The sequence below is a fragment of the Dunckerocampus dactyliophorus genome, chromosome 14 (genome assembly GCF_027744805.1).
Source record: "Dunckerocampus dactyliophorus isolate RoL2022-P2 chromosome 14, RoL_Ddac_1.1, whole genome shotgun sequence".
NCBI lineage: Eukaryota > Metazoa > Chordata > Actinopteri > Syngnathiformes > Syngnathidae > Dunckerocampus > Dunckerocampus dactyliophorus.
In genome coordinates, this window is record NC_072832.1 from 8,463,429 (window position 1) to 8,489,627 (window position 26,199).

Sequence of the window (26,199 nt, forward strand, 5' to 3'; positions counted from 1 at the left end):
AAGATATTCAAGACAAAAAATCTCTGTAAATGTCTACTGTAAAAATATAGTGTACATGATTTTTTTTTCTTTTTAAACTAATGAATATTTTAAAACCATCACTGAAATATATCAAATATTATGTTTGGGAGACTATTATTCATGTAAAGGTTAAAGTAAAAACATACAGGTTTGGTTTGGTATACAGTACTCCAAATAACATTTGAAAAATATGACATTTTGCTGCATGCTTTGAATGGGGAAAAATTGAGGGAAAAAAGGACAGCAATCCTACGGACAAATTGAAGGTCAAAAGCCCAAATAAAAATTGTAGCATAAATTTGATTAGTTTAAGATAAATTGCAATTGCAATGGTTTTCAGTGAGACGTTTTTGACCATGAGGAAGAAATGTGCCATTTTTTTTTTGTTTTGCCATTTTATGCAAATTTTATTAAAATATATGACAGTAGTAAAATGTTTAGAAAATGAATACCTTTCTTCATTCAACACAACCAAAATTACTTGAAATTTTAAAAAAGCAAACGGTACAAAAATGTACATTGCAATTTATGTCCTTAAGGGTTAAAATGTTTAGAAGCTGTCGTTGAATTAGCTCCGTCCATTTCCCCACCCCCTCCTCGGTATTGTAGACGGCAATTGGTTACTTTGTCTGTCAATCATCCTCGGATCCGGCGTTGACAGGTACGATGGTGTGGCGAACAAGAGGACCATGGCGACCTACCGCAGACGTGACGCCCGTTCGTGCCGTTTGTGGCGTTTAACATGATGCAGTGCTATGTTTTTGTGAACGTAACGTCGCCCACGACAGCTACAAACACCACCACACGGAACGAGGCCGCAGAGAGAGCCCACGGGTGTAGCCTAGCTTAAAACTTAGCTAGCCGTGAGCGCTCGCCATTGTTTGAGTTGGCTAACATGGCAACCCCGGCTAAAGGATAGCAGCGTCGGTTAAAGACGGTGATCCTCACCTTGGTATTAACGGTAAGCAGCTTTGAACAACACTTTAAACTAGCTTAGCGGTGCCCCTTTTTAAACGTGAGCGTTTAATTACGCCGTGTGTGTGATGCTTTCCATCTTTACTGACCCCGCTGGAAGGCTATACAGGTTACTGTTGTTTTGACTTTTTACTGTCAGGTTTCTAAGGGTAGCCGGTTAGCACTTACAGAGGAGAATGGCCTTCGACAACATTCACGGGCCTCATGTACGAACATCTAAGTGCCAAAAAAGCAAGATAATTCCTCATTAGTGTTCTGCACGGATTGTAATAGCCTAGTTTGTTACTTGATCTTCATTCATTGTGCTTTGAATGTCTTCTTGGTGCCTTTCACTCAAGGATGATGATGACACAAAGGTAATGCATCTTGTGTACATGTAAATACATGGGGTTAGTCTGCATTAACAATGTAAGGTATCAGTTTTAAAGAGATCCAGTAAATAAATCTGTCGGTACAATAACTACAATACTCATGTAATTTAACATTATCTACCGTGACGCATTTTCTATTCATTTTCTCCCGATCAGAAAATGCTTACAGATAGAACATGTAAACACAGGAAGTGAACATACTACAGTTATGTCAAAATAAAATGTTTGTGAGCGAATAAACAGTCTGGGGTGAGCAGAAAACTACGTTTTCGAGGAGTAGGGTACGCCCCAGCTGTATTAAGTTCTCTGGGGGGAGGCTCACTGTTACATTGAAAACGCCAGGCTCAGGATGGAGAACACTTGAAATGTTTGAAGTCTGACTGCATGAACTTTCCACTGACATTGTATAGCAGAGTCTCGATTCAGTCCGTCCCGATAAGAATGCCTCCTGCAACACACCTGATCTTTGAGTTTTGACCAAGGCCTTCAATGGGTTTCTAAATGTTTTATGAGGCGATTGTACTCTTGGACTGACACTGAGATCCCTTTTGTTAAAAGTTCCAGAGCACTTCTTTCTCTTCCTTGTCTTAAATGTTATCAATAATATCTCAACGTACTTCAGAGATGAAAGTAGAATTGATCTCCCATGCAACAGTTTTTCACAATGTTGATGTCTCCTCCTCAAACATCTGCCCTACAATGAAAACACAACCATTTTGATATTCCAGTCATGTCTAATTAGAATGTGCCGTCTGGAACAAGCTAGATTTTTTTAATGTCAGGTTTTTTTCCTCAATACAATAGATGCCATGTTTCAGTTAATCATCGGGTGCGCCATTCACTTGAACTACAATGGGTAATATCTACAAATATTTGTTGATCAATTGTTAATATTCACAATCATCTGCAAAATTAGTTGAAAAAATATACAAAATAAAATTATATACTGTAAATAGAGCTATATAGAGTGGATCCCCGCATATTCACGATTCAGCATTCACGACCCTGCCAATTCGCCCAGAGTGCTTCTGCAGTAAACGTTCTCAAAATCCGGCCCCACAACTTGTAGCAGGGTGAACACAACTTAATATGTGATCATAAGTCCTTGGAATTACAACAGGAGAGCGGTGTGGATTATGTAGATGCGACTTAAAGAGTATCCTCAGACAGCTGGCTGAGGCGGCCCAGCAGCCTGTGCAGCCGTGTCGTTGTGCAGTGACGTACCACTGCTTGCCACTTTAGAGGGAGATGGAGGCAGCCTTCAACCAACTAAGTGCAGTTGTAGCGCTAGCCTGAAGACCAAGCTAAGCAAGAGGATCCAATTTGCTGTGGCCGTGGGCCCAAATTAAGGTAGTTACTGGTGCCCAGTGCAGTCCAATAACCATCAGACGGCATCTGCGAGAGAAGGGTTTGAAGAACACAAATCTTTAAAGGCCTCGTCTCCTTCAATGCCACAAAATTGCCTATTTGGATGGGAGCACCAAACATGGGACACTGAAAGGTGCAAGAAAGTCTCATTCTCTGTTGAGAAACAATGGAACCTTACGGTCCTGATGGCTTCCGACGTCACTGGCATGACAAGGAGATCCCACTTAGGATGTTTTCCACACGGCACAGTGGGGGGGGGGGGGGGGGGGGGGGGGGGGGGGCATCATGGTCTGGCCTTCAATGGAGCTTCAGGTTGTACAGGGGCGTCAAACAGCGCAGCTGGCTATGTGAAGTTGCAAGGGGTATCCCTCATGACTGAAGGCCCTCGTCTGTGTTGTGATGACTGGGTTTTTCAACAGGACAACTCTGCAGTTCACAATGCCTGACAAAGGAGAGGAGGAGGAGGAAGAATAATGTCACTCTTTTTGGACCATCCTGTGTGTTCCTCTGATCTAAATCCATTTCGGGATAGATGGCAACGGAAGTTTACAAAAACGGACATTAGTTCCAGACAGTGAAGGCCCTCTGTGAAGCCATCTAGTTTAAGGGGGTTTGGGTTGTTTTTTTTTTTAGCTATGATCTTAAACCTTTGATCAGCTGATGAACGGCCTATTTTGGTGGAAAAGGTAAATTCTTGCAATTTTTCAACTGGTCTTAAAATTTTGATCAGAAGTGTGTGTGTGTGTCATTTTTAGCTTAAACTGGATGCATTTAACTTGTTAGAGGGTTCTGTAGCTGAATCTAATCAAATAATTACAACTGTCACATTTATTGCAAATGTTGATCTGAAATTGGAGAAGAACGTCAACGTCAAACTAGCACAGTGCTTCTCAAATAGTGGGGTGGGTCCCCCTGGGGGTGTGTGTTGAACTGTCGCGGGGAGCGTGAGAGGCCGGGAGTACTTTCAGTGTTGCTGCAGACCTGCAAACATGTACAAATTTATCGTGCTCAACATGCAATTTGACTTTTGAATACGCTTGTATGCTTTACAGCTCTCCATTTTGTTGCATTTTCCTGGTTTCATTTTAAAGTTCTGTCTCTACAGTACAGATAAATAAATAACAGTTCATAGTAATGTAGTACTATAGTAATATAGGGGGGGGGCATGACCGAAAATAACTGAACCACTGCACTAGCAGGAAGGTTTGGAGGGGGAGCAGTTTGTCAAAAATAGGCATTTCTCTGAATTGTGGTTTTTCATCATTCGCAGATGGTCTCGGAATATAAGCCCTGCGAAGCGGGAATCTGCTACGTATATATACTGTAGATGTTATCAATGTTTTTATCACACCAGAATGGGATTAAGACGTTACAAAATGGTATGGTGTAGCACTCAAAACGTTCCCCTGGCAACTTGTGCTAACTCAAAACATATACGTTACAATCATATGTAAGTGCAGTGGAAAAACAAAGCTACTAAGAGCAAAATTGTGGAGTTCTTGACATTGGACGACCAGGCATTAGTGTGTCCTGTAGATTATTTCATGAACCACCTCAAACCTTGTGATTTTCTTTATTTGTAAGAGCAAACTCTGCACTTTTATTTTTGATAAGGGGCTCCAATCAGGTGTGCAGTGTAACCTGTTGTGCAAGTTTTGTTTGTTTTTAGTTTTGTTTGTTTTTAAAATGTGAAAAATAAAAGACTAAAAGAAATGATATAATCAAGTAGTTTGGACAGCAATTTTATAAACTTCTCATTTCTATTTGAGAGACCAACCTCATGTGCAGTTAAAACAAGTTTGTATTGTTTCATGGATATTGGTCAGTGTTTTTCAACAAAATAAGAATGAAACGTTGAAGTAGGGCTGTAACTAACGATTATTTTAATAATCGATTCATCGGTCGATTATTATTCGATTAATTGATGAATCCGATTGGGGGGGGAGGGAAAACACATTTTAAATTTCTGCCACTTAGCAGCTTCCCCTTTTAAGAATACATGAATGGACTTTTGTCCATACCCAAAATCATAGCAAGGACGACGAGGAAGAGGAATTTCTCCAACACTGAAATTGAAGTAGATAAGTATAAAAAATCAACTGACACACATCACAAAAACACTCTACTGCAAATCCACAAGTCACTGTCACAGACTGCTGCATGTGCCTCACCAGTAAATAAGAACAAATATAAACGTTCGGGGCAGACTTTGTGTTTGGCATCGGCTCGTCTGCTCTGGGGGCAGGGGCGGTGCCTTGTTTGATGGTCAAGTTGTGAAGCAGATAGCAAGTTGATGTGGCCTGCGCTGGACAGGCACAGACGTAGGTATTTGTAGTTTCACTGTTCTACCACTAGGTTTTGTGTGTATGCATGGTACGAGTTGTGCATAAATGTATGCATTTTCTTACGCACAAGTACAAGTGGATAAATCCCATACTTTGCGTGGGAATGTTCTTACGCATGCTCTACATCCACATCTCTGCAGGGGTTTGCTTCGCATGGTATCAGTAAGAAGCAAAAATGTTGATTGCTCTTTTCCAAAGTCAAAGCTGATGATCTTGTTTTGCCTGAACACAAATATAATAGGTCTGCTTTCATGGATGACTGTGGAAATTTAAAAAAATAGTCACATTTGAGAGGCTGAAATCAGGGTATTTACAGTACATTTTTAAATGAAACGATTAATAGATTACCAAAAGAGTTGTCGATTAATTGGATAATCAATGAATAATGATTTATTGATTAATCGTTGCAGCTCTACGTTGAAGGTGTTGTCAGTTGTCAGGTATCGACAGTTCAGACTTTTTTAAAGATGATGATCGGCCATAAAATTGTTGTTTGTGCACCCATATACAATATACATTTTAAGTACTTATGTCTTTGGCCACTATGAGAAAATATAAGACTTGTAAGGGAGTATTTAAACTGCCCAAGACCTGAATGCAACATTATACTGACTGTTATTTGTGTTTGTGTTCACAGTTGCCATCATCTCACCACATGATGTGTGACTGTTCCAAAGTCAGGAAGCAGATCCTGTCCCTCTCTCCCTCAGCTTGGGTGACACCCCCACTTTGGCTGTTTTCCTAAAGTCGTCGTCCCCCCCCTCCCAAAAAAAAAACCTATTGAGATGACTGACAGAAAGGAGCCGCCATTCTTCAATAACGACAGAGTGGGTGCTTTTCACTACAAGCTTCCACTCTATGACGCAATGGAGCTTTTTATTGAGACCCTGACTGGGACGTGTTTCGAGCTGCGAGTGTTGCCCTTTGAGGCCATAATTTCAGTCAAGGCCAAGATCCAAAGGCTTGAAGGTAAAACAATCAAGTTCACCCAGTGTATTTACTGTCCATGCAAAGCTTTGTTGGTTCGTTTCTACAGCATATTGCACATTGTTCTCATAGCACATGGGTTTAATAAGGCCGTATTGAGTAGATTCCACAGTATGAATGCAATACAAATACACTCTCTTCTGCAACATTGAGCAATGCAGTGGGTGTGTCATCACTAGAATGCAAATCTTTGTTAAGGTTTTATTGCGAAGCGGCATGTCAGTCAACCCAGTGTTTTTGTGATGAAGCACCCCACTCCTACTCACAAACGGTGGCCTGACTCCACTGAATACATCACTGGAAGCGTTCTTATAATGAAGCCATTATCCCTCCACGAGAGTCTCATTAGTTTATCATTTCTGCCATGCAACCAGACTTGTATACAGTGTTCCCTCGCCACATCGCGGTTCATCTTTTGCAGATTCACTGTTTTTTTAAGAGCAATTTTGCATATTTTTTTCTTCATCCTAGCAGTGTATTAGAGCGATCTATTGGTGCTCTGATGTGTCTGTCTGTTATTGTATTTACTACTGCTACCAGTAGAGGGTGTTGAAACTTGTGAGAGTTGAAGACGTGTGCTGCTGGAGTAAAAATGTCGTCCCTCCACCTCGTCAGCTGGCTAAATATAGAGCAACAACAGTCCTGATTGGCTAAGGGAGAACCCGCCCATTGTGTTCTGCGTTCTGATTGGCTGTAGACCATTGTCAAGCCAAGTCCTTCACGCACCACTGCCGTAGTTCCTGTTTGCTAGCACGCCATTATGGAATACTCTAAATGAATCTTGGAGGACTACCAGGAGGAGTAAAATACTACAACAGGAGCAACATGTTATAACAAGGATACAAAAACGCTACAGCCGAACGCCTCCAGGACGAGGGACGTCTGAGGAGTAAATGCTGTGAGTCACTTAACAATTTCTTGTGTCCAAGAGATTAATCATTAAAATTCAAAGAGAAAATGTAACAAAATACCTGTATGTGCCTGTCTGAGAAAAGTGTATTAAGTATATTGTGAGGGGTTTTACAGCCTTTAAAACATATATAATCATTGTATATATATAAAAAAAATATATATATCGCAATTACTTTGTGGATTTCAATTATTGCGGGCTATTTTGGGAACCTATCCCCCGTGATAAAGGAGGGAACACTGTACCTTGTTTCCTCATGTGTTGTGACGTTCATATACTCAACTACAGTGAGTACTTTGCATTTATTTAAACGGATTGGATAAAATATTTTTTTAAACATATAATTTGTAATAATTTTCATAAAGGTAAGTACATAAGCATATGTAATTAAAACAATATACACTGCTCAAAAAAAAGTGGGGGGGGACACTCAATTCACACTCAGTCAAAAGTGCTGCGCCATTATTTAAACTGTCTGAAGCAACACAGATTGACAATCATTTTCACAATCTGTTGAGCAAATGGAGTAGACAACAGGTGGTGTTTTTCCACTTCAACTTTGAGCGTGACTCCAAATCCAGACCTCCGTGGGTTAATAAATTTGATTTCCCTTGATAATTTTTGTGTGATTTTGTTGCCAGCACGTTCAACTATGGAAAGACAAAAGTATTTAATAAGAATATTTCATTAATTCAGATCTAGCATGTGTTATTTTAGTGTTCCCTTTATTTTTTTGAGCAGTGTATATTCCAATATAATCACTGAAGGGTAGCTCTCTGCTGCTTTTTCCCCTATAATTAATCTGGACACTACTCGGTTGTGTTTCTCCCACATGGAATAAAACCACTCAACAGAAATGAGTGCAGTGAACAAATAAAACATCAAAAGTGCAGAACGTAATTCAACGAAAAATCAACCTGAATAAATCGAGTGGTAGTTCCATACAGCAATCCCTCATTTATTGAGGTTAATTGGTTCCTGACCCGACGGCGAAAAGTCATTTTACCACAAAGTAGGATTCCTTCTTTATAATTGGAATAATTTCGTAGTTATGGCATAGAAAACCTGTTTACAATCTTGTCAATGTTTTTTTTTTTTTTTAACATTATTAGAGCCATCTAGACTTGAAATAGCACCCATATAGTAGGGCTGGGAAATACACCCCTGCTCAAAATTTTAAGATTTAGATATTTAGATCTTAAGACCCGTTGAAAAATTGCTAAATTTGCGTTTTGCACATTTGGATCTTAGTGAGGTTTTAAGTCAAGCTACAATATGCAAAAGAAAGAAGGGGGAGTGAGACAAAAAGCACTTTGAAAAAGTTCCCCTGATTTAAATCCCATAGAGAATCCCATTTAGGTGTGGATTGGAAGGGAAGTTTATAAAAATGGCCATCAGTTCATGCCCTTCGTGGCATGCACTTGAAGTGATTAACAAGAACGGTGGAGCTACAAGAACGGTGGAGTCCATTACTCAGTCCATCCATCCATTTTCTATACCGCTTCTCCGGAGGAAACCGGAGTATCCGGAGAACATGCAAACTCCACACAGAAATGCCCAACGGAGATTCAAACCCAGGTCTTCCCAATCTCCTGACTGTGAGGCCAACATGCTAACCACTAGACCACCGTGCGGCCCATTACTGTGTCCTACTGAGAAAATTTTTTGTTCTGGTTTGGAGAGTTTTTTGTTATTTTTTGAGCGATGATGGGGTGATTAACAATTAATTTCATTATTTTATTTTTTTTTTTTAATTAGAAGTTCCAAATATTATGTTGTCTCACTCGCGCTTCTTGCTTTTGCATATTGTAGCTCTACTTAAAACCTCATTAAGATCCAAATGTGCAAAATGCAAATTCTAGTATTTTTTTCAGCTGGTCTTAAGATATTGATCAGGTCTGTATATCAATATTAATATATCAATGTTTATTTTAAGCACAATATCAAAAATATATTGTTCATATTGACATATACTGGATTTGCACTGTAATTCTTAGTATGTTCACGCGGAGGTCTCACTCATCACTCTGCACTGTGTGAGCTCCTGCCCCCCGCCCCCGTGCATGAAGGAGGGGGGGCAGAGCAGAAGCTGAGCTCAGTCTTCAACAAACATGGAGGAAGCGACAACATCTGCTGTGGAAGAACTGGTCAGAAAGGAAAAAGCAGTGGCTCAGTAATTTTGAGGTACTTGGGATTTAGAGCATCTGATGAGCAATAAAAAAAAAAAAGTGACTGTCAAGTGCAGAAGCACTACAAATGTTTTTCACCACCTTAAAACTCCAATACGAGGAATGTGTGAAGTGGCGCGTTGAAACAGCCCAGGCTGCACAACTTCACAAAACTCCTGCCACAACACAAAGCTCAGTGCTTGCTTCTTTTTCCTGTTGCCTTCCTCATGAAAGGGAAAGTGCAAAGTGGTGTGCTATCACATTGTCAAAGATATGGTCTCCGTTGCAACAGTGGGGAAAAATTCTGCTTTAAAAACCTGCTGAAAACAATGGACTCGGGATGTACAGTGAGTTTCCCAATTGCAATTATTTTGTACGAGAAGTTCTACCACAAACCACAAGAAGAGAGTTGGTGTTCCTGACACAAAATAAAGACATGCTTGAGTCTTTTAAAAATGTTTACCTAAAAATGCTGCTGTTAAATTTGAACTATTTTTGATTTGCTGCTTACATTTAAATATTATCTCTTAAACCGGCCACTCCTTCATATTTTGTTATTTTGTTCTTAGCTGAGGATTTCAGCATAGCTAAAGGTTTGTTATAGAAGAAGATTGAAGAATAATATATTTTACTTTTTCTGTATTTATTTCAAAAAGAGAATGGCATACTTTATTTTAGCGGCTATTTTTAGATATGATTTTTTTTTATGTGCATCTTGCACAAGAAGCTTTGAAAACAAAACTTACTCATGTTAAGTATTTGTTATACAAGAACTTGACACGCATATTTGGCTTTGACTTTGTCTTGACACACTTTGCGGAAAAAATATATGGATATATATTGTATATCGATATTAAACCTAAATATATCGGGATATGAGTTTTGGTCCATGTCGCCCAGCCCCACCACATAGTCAGTCACCTTTACATTTGTATTACCCAATATAGTAGATAGAGCACGGGTCAATTTGTGCTGTCTATTTGCAGTATCACTAGTCTGTCTGCAGAGGGCAGTCATGAATCACCTTCAAGGTGGTGAGCTTTTTTAAACCTAATATAAACTGTATTGATTTCTCTCCTACCTCTGTGTCTGTCTTGTGTGTGTGTGTGTGTGTGTGTGTGTGTGTGTGTGTGTGTGTGTGTGTGTGTGTGTGTGTGTGTGTGTGTGTGAAGGCATTCCAGTTACCCAGCAACACCTCATCTGGAACAACCTGGAGCTGGATGATGAACATTGTCTACATGATTATGGGTAAATTAAATGTTCTCCTCACTGCCCCTTCTTCACGACACTGATACTTAATCCACCGGGTTTGTTTAAGTGATTGAAAGCAATGTGTTACGTATGTTTAAATAACTTCAGTCTCCCTGCAGTGATAATGACTTGTTGACTTGTTGCGTATGCCTCTTCATTTTCCACACGATCGGCATGTGGTTAGATTTTGGTTTGTGCTTAGCTTTTAGAAGCAGAGGATGGTATGGTTAGTTACAAATGAAATGTCCCAGTGGATTTCTCAGTCAAACATCTGACTTTTAACCAAAATGTGTTCTTATGTCCCCTGTCTCCTCTGAGAATTTGTTAAAAACAGGGAATAGCTTGCACATATTCTGCTGCATTCATCGTCAGCATATGTTTTTTGCAGCATTGCAGAGGGCTGTACTTTGAAGCTAGTCTTAGCTATGAGGGGAGGTCCAATCAACACCAGGAGGGGTAAGAAAAAGACAAACACTCGATATATTCACATGACAGCTGGACATCAGTGGTTTTATGTAATGAGGGAACCAAATTATGCAGGCTTTCATTTGAAAAACTCTTCTTTCACTAGTAACCATGGAAGACCCTGTCAAAGAGGTGGTTGAGCCGATGGAGAGCACAAAGGAGGAGGGTTGGGAGAAAAGCTTGGCCAACAAACAGGTCACGTTTGTAGTCTACCGTGAAGGCGATCAGCTCAACTTCTTCCGAGTGGTTGACAGGGGAGATGGTTCCCTGACTCCTCTGTCTGAATCTCTCAGGTCTGAAAATGATTGTTGGTGCTTTGATAAACGCACATACATATTGAAATACACACACATGCACTTTTGAGTCTAAGTTAATGTGAGATATTCATGCTCATTTTTCAGTGGCAGCTCAGTGTACAACATGTGCGCTGAGAATGGTGAGCGTTGTGCAGCTGCAAAGCAGAGTCTTGAAAATTCAATCACCATGAACAAAATGAAGCTGCTTAAAGCGAAGATGGAAGACATGAACCTCAACAAGAAGGTAGGGAGCTTGTAGCCTTGCAAAATGGTTTTATTAGAATCTCAGCCTCACCCCATTTTGGAATTGCTCAGCGAAAATGTAATGTGACTGTGTGCTCTATTACAGAGTGTGCTGTACAGCGCATTTAATAATAGATGCCCTGCCCCAAATAATCGCAGGGTGTGGCATCCACTTAAACATCTTTCCCCCAGGAAGAAAATGGCTGTTATTGTTTACCGTTCCAGAGCAAAAGCTTCTAACATTGAACGTGCATGTGCATTTGTAGATGCCTATAGAGTAATTCCTTGTTTATTGACGGGTCATGCTGTGCAGACAATAGCTGCCGGGATAAAACTGTGTGTATATCTCTTAAATTAACCAATTATGTTCAGTATTTGAAATTAATTAATATAAAAACAAGTTTTCTGTTAAGTGTGTAGGAATAGGGGATACATGTCTTCAGATCAAATGTCTGAAAGACTAAGTTTGGGAACCACTGGTGTACAGTGACTCCAGGTTCACCTGCGACCGTCCAATCCGCTTTCCAGACCATGACAATCTGGGCCCGGTAACCACTGCTTAACCACTAACCACCGGTTAAATTCTTAACCCGCCGTTAGCTAACCGACCGTTAAATATGCGTTGTTGTCATGGTCAGTCACGTCGTTAGTTAAAGGCACCGTCAAAGTTAACCGTGTGGTTGACGTCACTCGTCAGCGCCAATATATCCCACAATTCTTCATTTTGTTGGCTTGCAGTTTAGCAAAGAAATTAATAGTGAAACGATTTAACAAATTAAAGAAATTAAACACAAATATATTTAAATATATTTAACATGGATTACAGCTTTACAACAAAAAGAAACCGCGGGCCCAATGCCGGATACCGGAACTACTTAACCAGCCAAGAATGAGCCCATACGCACTTAAATAACATTGTTCCAATTGTATTCTGCAACAAATGAAGCTAAATGTTTTACGAATTAAAACAAGCGAGCAATTTATGAACGACACAATTAAATAAAAATGTTTTTGGTTAAAAATATTTTTCTCAGCACAAGCTGTTTTGGAAAAATACTGAAAGTCTGCTCGCCTTTAAAGTAAGAGTCTTAGGGTTCAAACTAATATTGGTGCCAAGATGATAAGATGTATAATAGCTATTAATGTATAAACGACACATGGGCAATATTTATAAAATGTATGTTTTATTTGTTATTGAGGGAAAGGCTTCTTGAGACGTCATCTGTACTTCTGTGAAGAAGGTGTCGGACGTTCGTCCGAAGAGCTTCGTCAGCGAACTAATAAGTGCTGGTAGCCTAGGCCTTAAATACAGTAAGAGTGGGCGGAATGGGTGTGCCAACACCCTCTTCCTATTGGTTCCTTACACTAAGCCAGGGCGGAGTAGTGGTCTAATCCTCTCCTGCCATTAGCACCTCCGATAAAAGGGAAGTGTCGCTCCCTGAGTTGGGTATGAACGACTCTGATACTGGCTCGTTAGCATCTATTGTTCTGGCTCGGCCCTGGCTCCACCTCATTTGCAAGACTAAGAGCTGTGGGTTTTGGTCTCAGTAACCTGCTGAACGCAGGGTCCAAATTAAACCTCAAACCACCATTGTTTGACAAAAATAGCTTCCTTTACTCCTCTTTCAAACCATCTGTTTTCTTTGGCCAAAATCTTTACATCGCTGTCCTGAAAAGAGTGATTGGTTGCTTTAAGGTGTAGATGTACTGCTGATTGAGGCCCACTAGAATTGTCCCTGCGATGTTGATAAAGCCTTTTTTAGAGCATTTGCTTAGTTTCCCCAATGTAGTGCTCTTTGCATTCCTCATCTTTACAGTGGATGGAATAGACCACATTGCTCTGTTTTTGGTTTGGAGCCTTGTCTTTATTTGTTATTGTTACACAAGTGTATAGAACACAGCTTTCAATACATTGCAAAGGGAAGACTATGTACACCAGACATGCTATACTTACAGTTCTTCTGGAAAGGTTTAAAAATAATGTAACTATCGCCTCAAATTGCAAGTTCATAAAAATAGAATCTTGTGACGCCGATAAAGCCTCAAATAGCTCGATGTACAATTATTCCTTCAAAATAGTTGTTCTTAAACATGACTAAGGTAGAATTTGCAAGCTTAACACAGCTTAATAAAATAGTTTCCTTTAAAATCTAGGCAGTTAAAAGCATGTTTTTCTGTCTTGCAAATATAAATAATTTGTCATATGCTGAAAAGCTGCAATGTACAGTAAAGTGTGAAGTAATGCATAACCCAGACATCAGCAATGCACGTAAGGAGACATGACAATATGGCATCATGAAGGCAGCGTTAGCCGTGAACTCCATCTTGAGAGTTAACCACCTGTGAAAAGCGGTGGTCCTTAGGTGTGTTAACTTTAACGTCAAGTTAACAGCCAGTTAAAGTTAACCGGATTTTGGACAACAAGATAACGGTGCAGTTAATGTTAACGGTTGGTTAAGTCTACTTAACCAGTGGTTATTTGAATAACCAAGTTTTGAACAACCTGGCCCTGATTGAGGGTGGTCATTACAATAAAAGCCTGTTGTTCCGGCATTCATGCTTGCTACTGACATCTAGTGACCAGTGTAGAATACTACATAGTGTCATGTTTTTGAAAGCATCTTCTGAATGGCATATATTCAAATTTTAGTTAATTTAGTAATTTGTATACTTGAAAATGCTTAATTTAGGCAAAACTATGTGGAATTTTCTTAAATGTGCAATTTTTTTTTGTAGTAATAAGCCGTATTCAACCATGAAACAGCATCCATCCATCCGTTTTCTTTGCCGCTTATCCTCATTAGGCTCGCGGGGGTATCCATAAAACAGCATGATTTATTAATATATTTGAACAGCCGTGATAGAGTGAAGCGGCAAAATTCAAACCACGATGTGGCGAGGGACAACTGTACATCAAAAAATAGATGACTGGCACTCTCTGCAGTTGAGCACATAAACACACCCAGCCTCTATATAAGAAGATACGATATTGGAAAAAATAGAATCAATGCCAAGATCCTTTTGTGTAATCTCCAAAAAAGCTTCTTTTTTCACCATGTAATGTAATTGTCGTAAAAACTAAGGATTTTTTGGTTTGACCGTCTTGTGTGGGTCTCCATTCTACAGCCGAAGAAGTCTGCTAAGGCAAAGCCACGGCCACCCGTCAATCTCCATCCCTGTGGCGGCCCCTCGGCACCTTCCAGCACACGTCACCATCAACGCCTCTTACGCTCGCTCCCTCAGTTGAACCAGCCTCGCCAGTCCAATGGCCAGCTACCTCCAATAACGGACCAAGAGGTGCTAGAGCCCTTTCCGCCCCCCGCTGCTGTAGCTTCTTCCTACTTCTCTGTCCCTAGACGACCGCCTCCCTCTATCCCCTCGCCTTCTTGCTTTATGCTACAGGAGGAGGAGTCCTGGGAGACGTGCCCGCCGTTTGCAAAAATTCGCCCCCCTCCTAAAGTATCCCGTTTGGACATTGGCGGCACAAGGTTGATGAGGGATTGCGTGTACCCTCAGCTCCCCCCGCTGTGCACCAGAAGTTCACCCGAAGCCACCTTTGACCCGGTGAAGCCGGTCGGAGAGGCACTTGGGATGAGTTTATTGGAAGAAGGGCTGGTGGCGCCATCACCAAATACTTTATTTGGGGACCCTCTGAGTTTGGAGTTGTCTTCTCAGCCTGAGGAGGGTTGTCAAGCCTTTGAGGTTGGGGCTCCACACCAGCTGTCCCCTTCCCCACTTAGTACTTGGACACTCGGGAGCCGTGGTGACACTCTGACCAGCAGAGCAGATATAACGCAGCTCAGCACTTCCTTCCATTTAACCCCCCCATCATCATCACCTCCCTCCAGCTCCCCAAAACCCCGGTTTCAACCTTTTGACTCCATGGTCCCCTGCTTGCAGCCCAGCCTTCAAGCACAAGTAAAGCCAGGCAGCTCATCCCCTCACCACTCCATGATGGCGTCAAGTCATGCAGCACGCTTTCATGGCGTTAAAGTGGAGTCACCTGGCAAGAGGCCAGAGCTTTTATCCAAGAGGGAAGCAAGATGCATCACTAAGATGGCAAATCAAGCTTGTCGAGACCAACTAGGGGACTCTGAGCTCCTCTCTGCAAGGCCTGTAGATAGCAGCAGTGGAAGGAGAGGAATGGGACTGCCACTGCCCCCTGCTACTCCCATAGGACACGGAATACTCGGCTCCAGGCTGCCAGGCCCCCCTCAGGATGATGCCGCACGACAAATGTCATCTTTGCACCGAGCAGCAGCCTCACACATGGTGAGAACGGCCATCATTTGCCTCTCCATTTAGGAATTACAGTAACTTACACAGTTGCATCTACAGTTATTCAACCCATTTATTTTTAAACTGTACTAACTTTCAATAGTAATAGTAATACTTGTTGAGCTATTTGAGCTGTTTTTGTTTTGTTGGGTTACTCCAATTTTATAAATGTTGCAAATATAATTTCCGACAAGGGTTGAGTGATACTGAGGGCAGCTGTAGCATTAAAAGGAAAGGAGCGGCTCAATACCACATCATGCAACAAACATGGAAGAGGCAGTGAATTTATGCTGTGTTTGATTAATTGGGAGGTGTATGGTGATATACACTCTAAATTACATTAAACCAAGTGCTGTGAACCAGGATGTTGCTAAGCATACTGTAAATGTTTCTTTTTGAAGTGGGGGAAAAATGTAATTTTTTTTAATGGCTGCTTTCAACCTAGAAGAGCATGTTTTTCACTTACTGAAGGAGCAGCAAAAAGGCAAAATGAGAAACCTAACTGTATTTTCACACTGCCTTGAATTAAAACAAGTCAACCCAGATTTAAAAGTCAAAGCCAGCACTGCCGTCATGATTTTTATGACATTTCTCATGTCTACCATTGTTTATTGATTCCCTCCAAAATATTTCGCATTCTCTTTTTAGACCAACAAATGTCTGGCACCAGGTGGGGGAGTCCTGCCTCCATTCGGGAGAATAGGTAAGGCAGGGACCCAAACTGCACACATTCACTTGTTGCCTTTAGAAACAGCTGATAAAAACACTGTAGATGAGATGAGCTGTTGTGCAAAGGCCTGCCGTTCCTCAATAAGTGTGAAGTATTCATTGCTGCTGATGAAAGCACGCACTCTGTTGTTTATTTGATCAGTGGAATTGTGTGAAGGCTGAAAGATGATCGGGAGCCAAAAAATGTTACTTACTAAGCATCCAATTGGTTGCTCTCATGTCAGGCCCTTTAGATTCCCTTTAGACAGATGTGTTGATTGTTGTTACCTCCTTTTGTTCCCTATGAAAACTGAGGCCTGTATAACTGTTGAGCACCACAGACAACTGTCAGCACTTTCATTGAAGATGTCCTTGCTGACTGCAGGTCAAACAAGTACAGTCTGTCTCTGTGCACCGTGTCATACATTGCTACTGAGCGCTCTGCATCAATAAATCCAATAAATGTCTTTTTTGATGCAGATCAACGTGCAGACTTTCAGTACACATGCCTCATAGCTGTGCTCCTCTTTGCCACACACCATACACGTTGCTATAAATTATCCTCAATTCCTTCCGTCATGCTTGTCCTTTACTTCCTCTTAGTGTTTTACATCGATGTGTAATCTCATCTTGACTAAATTACAATTAACATGCATGTAGACAGCTGGAATGTGTCCTATAAAGTGAATTTCCTCTTCTTTAAGGAACTCCGACATACCACCTACCTCCAGTCAAGGCCCCCACGGGCACCAAGAAAAAGACTTCCAAGCACTGCTTCCATTGTGGCAAGAAGACTGGCCTGGCCACCAGCTATGAGTGCAGGTATGACTCTTCAAATCAAATTCATGGCCTGCGTTGCCCTCAAAGTACCCTTTTAGTGCCAGTTGTCTTTTTCCTCGTTCATCACTTTGCCCTTCAGTTGTCTCATCTCTCCCGTGAAAACACAAGCGTGTTACACCGCTTGTTCAGCCATAAGCTACGAGCCAGGGTTCTCAGCACAACATTATCGTGCATCATTTCCGTCTCCCCGGCCGAGCTGGAGCGTACATATTCAATCTGATGCAACCAAGTGCAACTGTTAAGCTCTAACATGGACTACTAAATAGGGTGAAGCTTCCCTCTAACTGTTTTAGTCAGATGGCTTTGATGAAGTTAAGTCATGCAGTTTGCTCGTGCAAGTTTTTAGAATAGAAAGATGAAGAGAGCTTTGAAAGCATAGAACACTAAGCCTCAGTCAGCTACAGTTTGTACCAACACATATTTCTCATGAAGAATTACCCTACTGACCCGAATATAGGGGTGTTTTCTCCTTAGAAAACAGTCTGAATAGGACAAGTTATTTTATGATTCATACATGCAAACCAATAGGTCTTCTCCCCAACATCAAACATCAAATTTTATGTGAATAGATAACGATTTTGGAAATATGGGACATTATTTTATCCGAAAAAATGAAATAGTTAGTTTTTGCATGTTTGTTTGTTGCGAGGCGCGACCGGTCTCACTTCGTTCGACGGCCCTTGAACGCACCATCTAATTTTCTCCCACACTCCCCATTTTTCTTTCATCTCAAATTTGGCCCACATGCTGACACTTTGTGGGACTGCATAAAGGTAAGATTTGATGTTATTAATTGCTGATGTGCATATTTGTGATGCACAACCTCTGAAAAACAAACTCCAGGCTCGTACTGGTGGATGGTGGGTCTGTATTTATTTACTGCTTTTAATTTGACGTTGTTCCGGTCATAGTTTTACACAATACATAATGAATAAGAAAAATTGCTATAATGTACGTATGTTTTGCTGAAGTGTTGAAAATCTTTCTCGGTGACTCGCTAGCGCTGCTACTATTACCATCCGTTCTTGTCTTAAGCTACGGAGCATGTGTGACAAAGGCTGTCGGCAAGTTAGCAAACACAAGAGGAGGAGTTCTGATGCTAATTTGAAGATAATGGTGATCAATGAAGCAAAGTCATCAAACAACTTGAATTGATAAAGTGGGGAAAACACAAAATGTTCCAGGGTGCTTGACAGCCTCCAATTTGTTAAGAATTGTTCCCATATTAATTAGAGCCTACTCCCTCTCGGCCATTTGTACCATGCTGGACTTGGGTGCGATTCCTTCTCCAGGCCCCTGCTGGACAGCACTCACACTGTGCATTCAAGCCACATGCTGTTTAGTGCAATTTCTCTGTCTTGGTGGACTATTTCCAGTCTTATTTATCTTTATTAGAATTTTCATTCTATTGTGAACTGTCTGTTACCATTATTAACATGCCTGGAGTGGTCGCATTCTTGTCATTCTGTGTGTGTGTGTGTGTGTGTGTGTGTGTGTGTGTGTGTGTGTGTGTGTGTGTGTGTGTGTGCGCGTATTAAGTCAGAGACTACCGCATGCCGTGCCTGGGCAGGATTCAGTGCACTTGGACTAGCCAAACATACCACGCCTTAGGTGTTAAGTGGGGCCAAGCACGGTTAGATTGGCTGTCACCAAACTGTCACCATCTTAAGACCTATAGGCCAGAGGTTCGCAACCTTTAGCATCAGTAGTTGATCAGCATCATGGTCTCTCACCAAGTTAAATCACCAGAAAACACTACCCCTAGCACTTCGGCAGACAATTACACAGTACACGCTCAACTCCAACTCAGAACTTTTAAAGGCCCACGACGGCATCAGAAGAGATGGCATAGTGATTACACAGAAGGATAAAAGAGCCGTGGGTTGCAGACCTCTGCTGTAGGCAATGTTTAAGTAACATTTTAACAGTCCTGTCATAAAGGGATAAAAATAACCTTTGTTGCTGCTCTGAAACCTAGTATGAGACGGGCTTAATTTCAATACACAACTGTAAAAAGAAGTAAACCACTGTCCTACCAGAAGAAGCTACTGCCTCTTACCAAGATATATTGTAGTAGCTACAAATAAAGGAATGCTATTTATAGTTTTTTTTTTCTTTAGCAGAGAGACCAAAATTATCTCATTGGAATCTTTCAGGTGTGGTAGCAACTTCTGTGCCACTCACCGCTATGCAGAGACGCACGACTGCTCGTATGACTACAAGGGTGCGGGGAGACGATTCCTGCAAGACACCAACCCTCTCATCAGCGCTCCCAAGCTGCCTAAGATCTAGAAACTTCCAGGGTCTCCTGTTAAACGCCGCATGTTATGAAGCCTTCGCAGGCTTTGACGGACTGAATGGAAGGGTCTTATTCACCAACGTGTGCTTTGTTTTCCACCCTCAGCCAAGTTGACTTCAGACTGAAGTGTCCTGTTAAAATAAAACACATGAGTGGATAAAGTGGAACTTTTTATTAATGACATAAATCCATAAAGCTCATGCATGTATGTAGGTTTTTGTCAAATGTCGCCGCATGTTCTGACTTTTTAAGTTTTGGCAGCCTCGAAGAAAATGAATAGAACCGCTGATTTTGGACATGTTTGAACCAGTTGCACTTTAGAACTTCCTTATGATGTGCAGAAGGATCTTTTTATTGACATTTCTGTGTTTTGTCTTTGGAAGTGTTTGAAGATCTTTTTTGTCTTGTCTCATGTGCACATAGTTTTCCTTAAGAGAAACAACTTATTTAAATTCAAGTTTGAATTGCAAATATTTGTGCTGGTGTGAATGTAATTGTGTATTGTATTGGGGATGGGGTGGGGGCGGGACTTATTTAAATGTCTGTTTAGTAAGTAAGGTGGTTGCCATAAGGATCTTTTGTACGTACGTATGTCTTTTTTATGCTCAGCTGTTGCAAAAATGCTGTCCTCATTTCTGCAGGGGTTTGATCTAATAAAAGTTCTTTTGCATACTTAAGCATTTTGTCAACGTGTTATCTTGTCTGCTATACTGCAATTTTTAATATATATAAATATATATATATATTACATCATCGTGGCAGGTCTGATTAATAAAGTATTTAATGAACAAAATATAAACTCACACATTGCAACAAATTACAAAGTCTTTGCCATAAAGTGGAAGTGTACAAAAACGAGCACAGAAGTCGCAAGAAATAGCAACGGCAAGCACAAAAATCCTCAACACAATTTAAGTCCCAGGTACGAACACGAGCACCCATGGACGAACGAGCCAGCAACTAGCCATCGCCCCAGCTTTGATAAATAGCACGATAATTACAGATAACCACCAGGTGCGCCCTGCAGCGCCCTCCAACAGGAGTCAAGGGTTGGAAATAAACACAAAAGCAGATCCGGGGGTAACAAAATAAAAGCACAAAACAAGTAATACTGGAAAAAAAAAAATGAAATAAAATGTACAGTATCAGGCAGAAAATGACAAACTTTGATATTTTTATGTGTTTAATTTTGTAAAAAGGCTAAAAATTTATTTAAAGACAAAGCTTTATTTTATTAGTTATTGGTATCAACAGTTCCGCTTGTTCTTATATTTTGCTTTTTTTGGTCTTATTTTTTCCACTTTCCAGTGGGTGTTTTGGTTTAATTTGTACAATGTGCCGTGGGCCAACCAAAAACAAGCTGCGTGCCTCAATTGGCTCCTGGGCTGCCCACTGTACATCCCTGCTCTAAGTTGAACAAAGGTGTGAACGGTTGTTTGTGCCATGTGATTGGCTGACGACCAGTCCAGGTTGTACCCAGCTGTGATAGGCTCCAGCTCACACAACACAAAACAATTTGACATTCACTATGTTATTTTTTTGGGAGCAAAACTTAAATTCCTCTGTTTTGTATTACTGACTCATTCATGTCCCATCGACTCTGACGTGCTAGTTAGCAACAAGCTGACACTTTCCTTGGAGTCAAAATGAAGTTGATTGAAATGTTTTGCTTTGGGTTTATCACCAAGATATGTCACATTTGTACATCCTACAGGAATGCAGTTGTTTGCTTAAAGGTTTTAAAACTATACACCGCCTTACAACATACCAAATGTTTTCCTTTACAGGTGAGCAGTGTTATGGGTAATGCTGTTAAAAATAACTGTTAATAACTGATATTGTAAAAATAATAGAGTTGTAGACTACAAATTGTACCGTCCCGACACTGACGCTCTTTCTTAAACTTTATTCTGACCTCAAAACGTCAACAGCAGGGCTCAGTTCCAACACTGTATACTTCTACAGTAAAATAGAAATAATTTTTTTTTTTTTTTTTTGAAGGAGTCAGTAATGACTAGCCGTGCCATTCTTGTTAATCACCTCAAAAATTGGTTTGGGCATGCTTGATGCCAGTGTTTCCAGGAAGCTAGTGGGAATGTTGCTCCAGATGGTGAAGATGGCTTCACAGAGGGCATCCACTGTCTGGAACCGATGCCCATTTTTGTAAACTTCTCTTGCCATCCATCCCCAAATGTTCTCAATTGAATTTAGATCAGGGGAACACGCAGGATGGTCCAAATGAGTGACTTTATTCCTCCGAAGTCTTCTATCATGCGGGCATTGTGAACTGCAGCGTTGTCCTGTTGAAAAACCCAGTCATTACCACACAGACGAGGGCCTTCGGTCATGAGGGATGCACCCTGCAACATCTCCACAAAGCCAGGTGCCGTTTGACGCCCCCGCACAACCTGAAGCGCCATTGTTCCATTGAAGGAAAAAGCATCCCAGATCATGATGGTATTCCCTTCACTGTGCCGTGCGGTAAACATCTCAGGTTGTCATGCCAGTATCGTTGGAAGCCAAGGTTATTTTTTCTCAACAGAATAAAACTTTCTTCCACCTTTCAACGTCCCATGTTTGGTGCTGTCGTGCAAATTCCAAGTGGGCAATTTTGTGGCATTGACGGTGACGAGTCCTTTGAAGACGATTGACGACGGACGGCCAATTGGATGACATTTTTTTGGGTCTTTTTGGGTCTTCCACTTTCTAATGACTGTCTTACTGCGTCCAACCTCAGCAGCAATGGCGAGCTGTGAGAGGCCTTGCTTATGCAGCTCAACAATCCAACTGCGTTCAAAGAGAGGAAGCTTTTTTGCTTTTGCCATCAGGAGATCATGACGGTGAGAATACCTGACAGCAAATGGCTTTTGGCTTTTAAAGGCTGTGGTCTTTGGCTTTGAGCAGCCTATTTCATTTGAATAAATTGCTTACTCACAATTTTTTCTTGTCTCACTCCCTTTTTTTTTTTTTTTTTTTTTGCATTTTGAAGCTCTACTTAGTACCTCCTTAAGATCCAACTGTGCAAAATGTTAAATTCTTGCAATTTTCAACTGGATTTTAATCAGGAGTGTATAAAAGTAATAGCACTGTCGCAAAAAAGCTTCCACTGGCAGAACAGCGCCCCCAACTGGCTATAAAGACGCAAGCGGGATAATGCACAACATCAGCAGCAGTGCAGGATGTATCCTGTTTGTGTTTGCTAATCTCTATGTATGAAGGGGGTCAAATAATTGAACATTATGGGATTTTTGGAATTATTGATTGCACAGAAGGTGAAATTATTGTACAAATATTATAAGGTAACGCTGACACTTCCTCGTTTTCCAAGCACACTCAACACAAAACTATCAGTGCCACACAGCAGATATTTTTAGGCTTATCAAAAACGTAATGCAGTAACGATGAAGGCGTAATTCTGTTACCAATTGAATTAAAGATATAACTATAACTACTTTCCCCAGCACTGCTGGTGAGTCATGAGCAATGGGGAGTATTCCTGCTGCTCATTGTTTGCAGTCTGTCTCTACGCCTCAGACAAACCCTGACCTGAGTCTCATCTCAGTGTTTGGATGTTCACCCTCCTCCGTGTTTACAGGCTTAGAGAAGTAAGATAATTGGTGTGTGCAGCCGCAGCATTCTAAAACGCTGGCCAAATTAGGCACATTTTACATCCAATACAAGAGCTGTATGCAAAATGGCCGATGTTATGACAACATTTTGCTGTTCTGTGCCTCAATAAGGAAATCTAAGAATTAGAATGAGATGTTGGGTTCTGCACCAGGGCAAACTACAACCACAATCATCAAAACAGCAGTTCCGATGAAGCTCTTTTATTGCCTCAAGTGTTCAATAGTGTGGATGGAGCCTTCTAATTATTCTAATCCACAAAAAATATTGAATAATAAATAGTTTTAAAATTTAAAACATAATAATGTAATACATCATCATTTATAAATGTATTGTCAACATTTTATTATTCGTTTTGTAAGAATTGACTTACACTGTCAAATATTACCAGGGTTTCACAGCATTTAACAGTACTATTTCACAGTAAAATACTGTAATCAAAAGCCCCTGGAAAATTGCAACAAATAATTGTAAAATTACACTATACCCTCGCATTTCACAGTATGTAACTGTTATTCCACACTAAAGTAATGTAATCGAAATCTGCTGTACTTTCACAGAATGTAAGTGTAAAAATCAATCACATAATTGTCCAGGAGGTGGCGGTATGAAGCTAAAGTGAGAGGGAGCAATGAAAAGAAGAAGAAGCTCTTCTGGAGTGCCACACCATGGAGCCCGCTCTTTTTCTTGAGGCCTTCCGAATGGGGTCAGATGTGGGAGCTCATCATAGACATTTGGGTGCTCATGAGCGCCCAAGGAGGTCATCAGTTCATGGGAGCTCATGAGCTCCCACTGGTGGGCCAGCGCCCGGCAGCGGGCAGCCATTGACCAATGACCTTCTCTGCTTGACGCACCGGAAGTTAAAATGGCTTTGATTTCTTATTATAAACTTGCATTGGTACTTGTCTTGTATATTTAAAAGCTACCTTTTGATTGTTAGATGCTGTGTGATAAGTTTGTAAGACGAAACCATGCGTCAAACTACTACAGTACGTTGAGTTATATTGAGTAATGACCTCCTGCCATTTCCGACGGCTTGTGGTGAGTTTTTTAATGGCTTATGATTGGCGTCTGCCAAAGAAACGGCTACTGTTTCCTCAGTGACTTGTGGGCAGTACAATGTTTAAAGGACTAGTAGTCGTTCTTAAGTATAGGAGACGTCACAAGATTGGAAAAAAAAAGTCATAAATTAACAGCACCACTGCAGAAGCTGCAGGGTCGGCACTGGAATTGAGGGTAACTGTACAATCACAGCTGTGAAATTACAGCAGTGGAGTAACTTTATTGGAATGAACTATAAAATCACCGCTGTGAAATCACTGTAATGTTACTGTAAAAGTCATGCAATTATTAGCCAGTAATTTACTGTGAATTTACATTTGCATTTTTTACAGTGTATATACAATTCCACTCAAACGTCTGAAGACACTTGCTCATGCTATTGAATGGGAAGGTGTGTCTAAACTTTTGATTGGTGCGGTATATAACGATTGTATATTTTTAATATACTTTATCTTTTTATTTATCGCATTAAAATAAACCAAGAAATCAATAAGTCATCTGCCTCCAAGATAGACCATTTAAAAGTCCAACTGTTGAAAAACGTACAATTCTAACACAATCTGCAGGTGCATTAAAAAGGCAGCTCGCCAGCATCGCCTCCTTGCCTCCCGGCACATTTAACGCATCCTAATTCCTTCATTTCATGCATCCCACCGATGCAAAGACATGCATGACAATTTGGCAGACTCACTTCAGAGGAGCCCGCTTCATCCAGTCAAAGAGAATAGAGGCTCTGTTGTCCCGCCCCAAGGACAGAGTGGCGGCCTGTGCATTAGTAATAAGGCCAAACACAAGGACAGGTTTCACAGAGATGGATAGATAGCCTGCGAGTCAACATTGGCCTGTTTAATAAGTCAGCCTCTACCAACATGCTACTGGGGCTGACCACCTCTTTGGTTCAACTATTACACAACTGGCGACTGACTTGAGTGTGGACAGTCCTACAATACATAACCTGCAACCATGCCTGTAATACATTATGTGCTCACAAGGCCGTTTCCGTGGCAGCTTGGGCTGTGCCACACGGTATAGAAAGGACAGGGAGAGTTGGCGATTACTAGGTAGAATCCATGCAGAACAAAAATGCGTTATTCAGAGCTCGCCACAAAAAAAAGCCATGTGCCTTTTTCATTCAGTTTATGCTGTTTCCTTCATAACTTAACTAACTACACAGTAGAAAAAGGATAAGGACAGGTGGCAGTTGCTAGGCAGACTTTATTGATTGCAAACACTGGTGTTCTCACTGGTGTCACATGCCATTCACATTTCTTTGGAAAATTAATGCAGAAAATGACAGGGCGAGTTGGTTGTTGCTCGGCAGAATTCACAAACACAATTCTGTATTGAATGGAAAGAACAATTTAACATGAGCAGCATGGATCGCTGGGATTATTTTTGTTTATTGTTTATTGTTTATGTATAACATTTATTTTGGGTATGAGGCAGATTGTGTTTGCCCTGCCCTCCGAAACAGTACAATAGGGATTATTAGACTTTATTTTTGGTATTTTAATTCTTGCATCTAAATCACTAGTCTGTCTCACATATAAAATAAAAAAAAGAACAGGAAATAGCAGGAATGTGTGGGACTCTTTTCCCCTGTGACGTTACAGGTGACTTGTTGCGAGGCAGAATTCACACAAAAGCACAAATGCTTCCATGTCAACTCAGGGGCAGTGTGCTGGACTGCCCCACACAGCAGAGAAAGGACAGAGACTGACGGCAGGGATTGAGTCTAACACTCCTTAAAATAATTCCAGAAACACCACATTAGGTATTATTACAAACAGGAAATGGCAGGAATGGCTTGGATTCTTCCCACCTGTTACGTTACAGGTGCCTTGTTGCAAGGCAGAATTCACGCAAACACACAAAAGCTTCTGTGGCAACTTAGGGCAAGAGTTTGACAGCCCCACGGGCAGGGAGAATCCAGGTTGACACACAAGTAAACATACTCCAAAAACAACACAATTTTGATTATTGGT

The 26,199-nt window shown here is 40.9% G+C and overlaps 1 protein-coding gene across 2 annotated transcripts; it reads left to right on the plus strand.

The window, feature by feature from the left end:
* Positions 1-664: 664 nt before the first annotated feature.
* zfand4 (zinc finger, AN1-type domain 4) lies at positions 665-20,303 on the plus strand. 2 transcript variants are annotated; one of them, XM_054799412.1, is made up of 10 exons: positions 665-982; positions 5,718-6,049; positions 10,318-10,393; positions 10,785-10,852; positions 10,968-11,154; positions 11,263-11,401; positions 14,527-15,672; positions 16,327-16,381; positions 17,091-17,208; positions 19,383-20,303. In XM_054799412.1, exons 2-10 carry the CDS (start codon positions 5,866-5,868, stop codon positions 19,516-19,518), a joined length of 2,109 nt encoding a protein of 702 aa, XP_054655387.1. In that variant the 5' UTR covers positions 665-982; positions 5,718-5,865; the 3' UTR covers positions 19,519-20,303. The 2 variants fall into 2 exon arrangements, with proteins under 2 accessions (XP_054655387.1, XP_054655386.1); XM_054799411.1 differs by having other exon boundaries at positions 17,091-19,534.
* Positions 20,304-26,199: the final 5,896 nt, after the last annotated feature.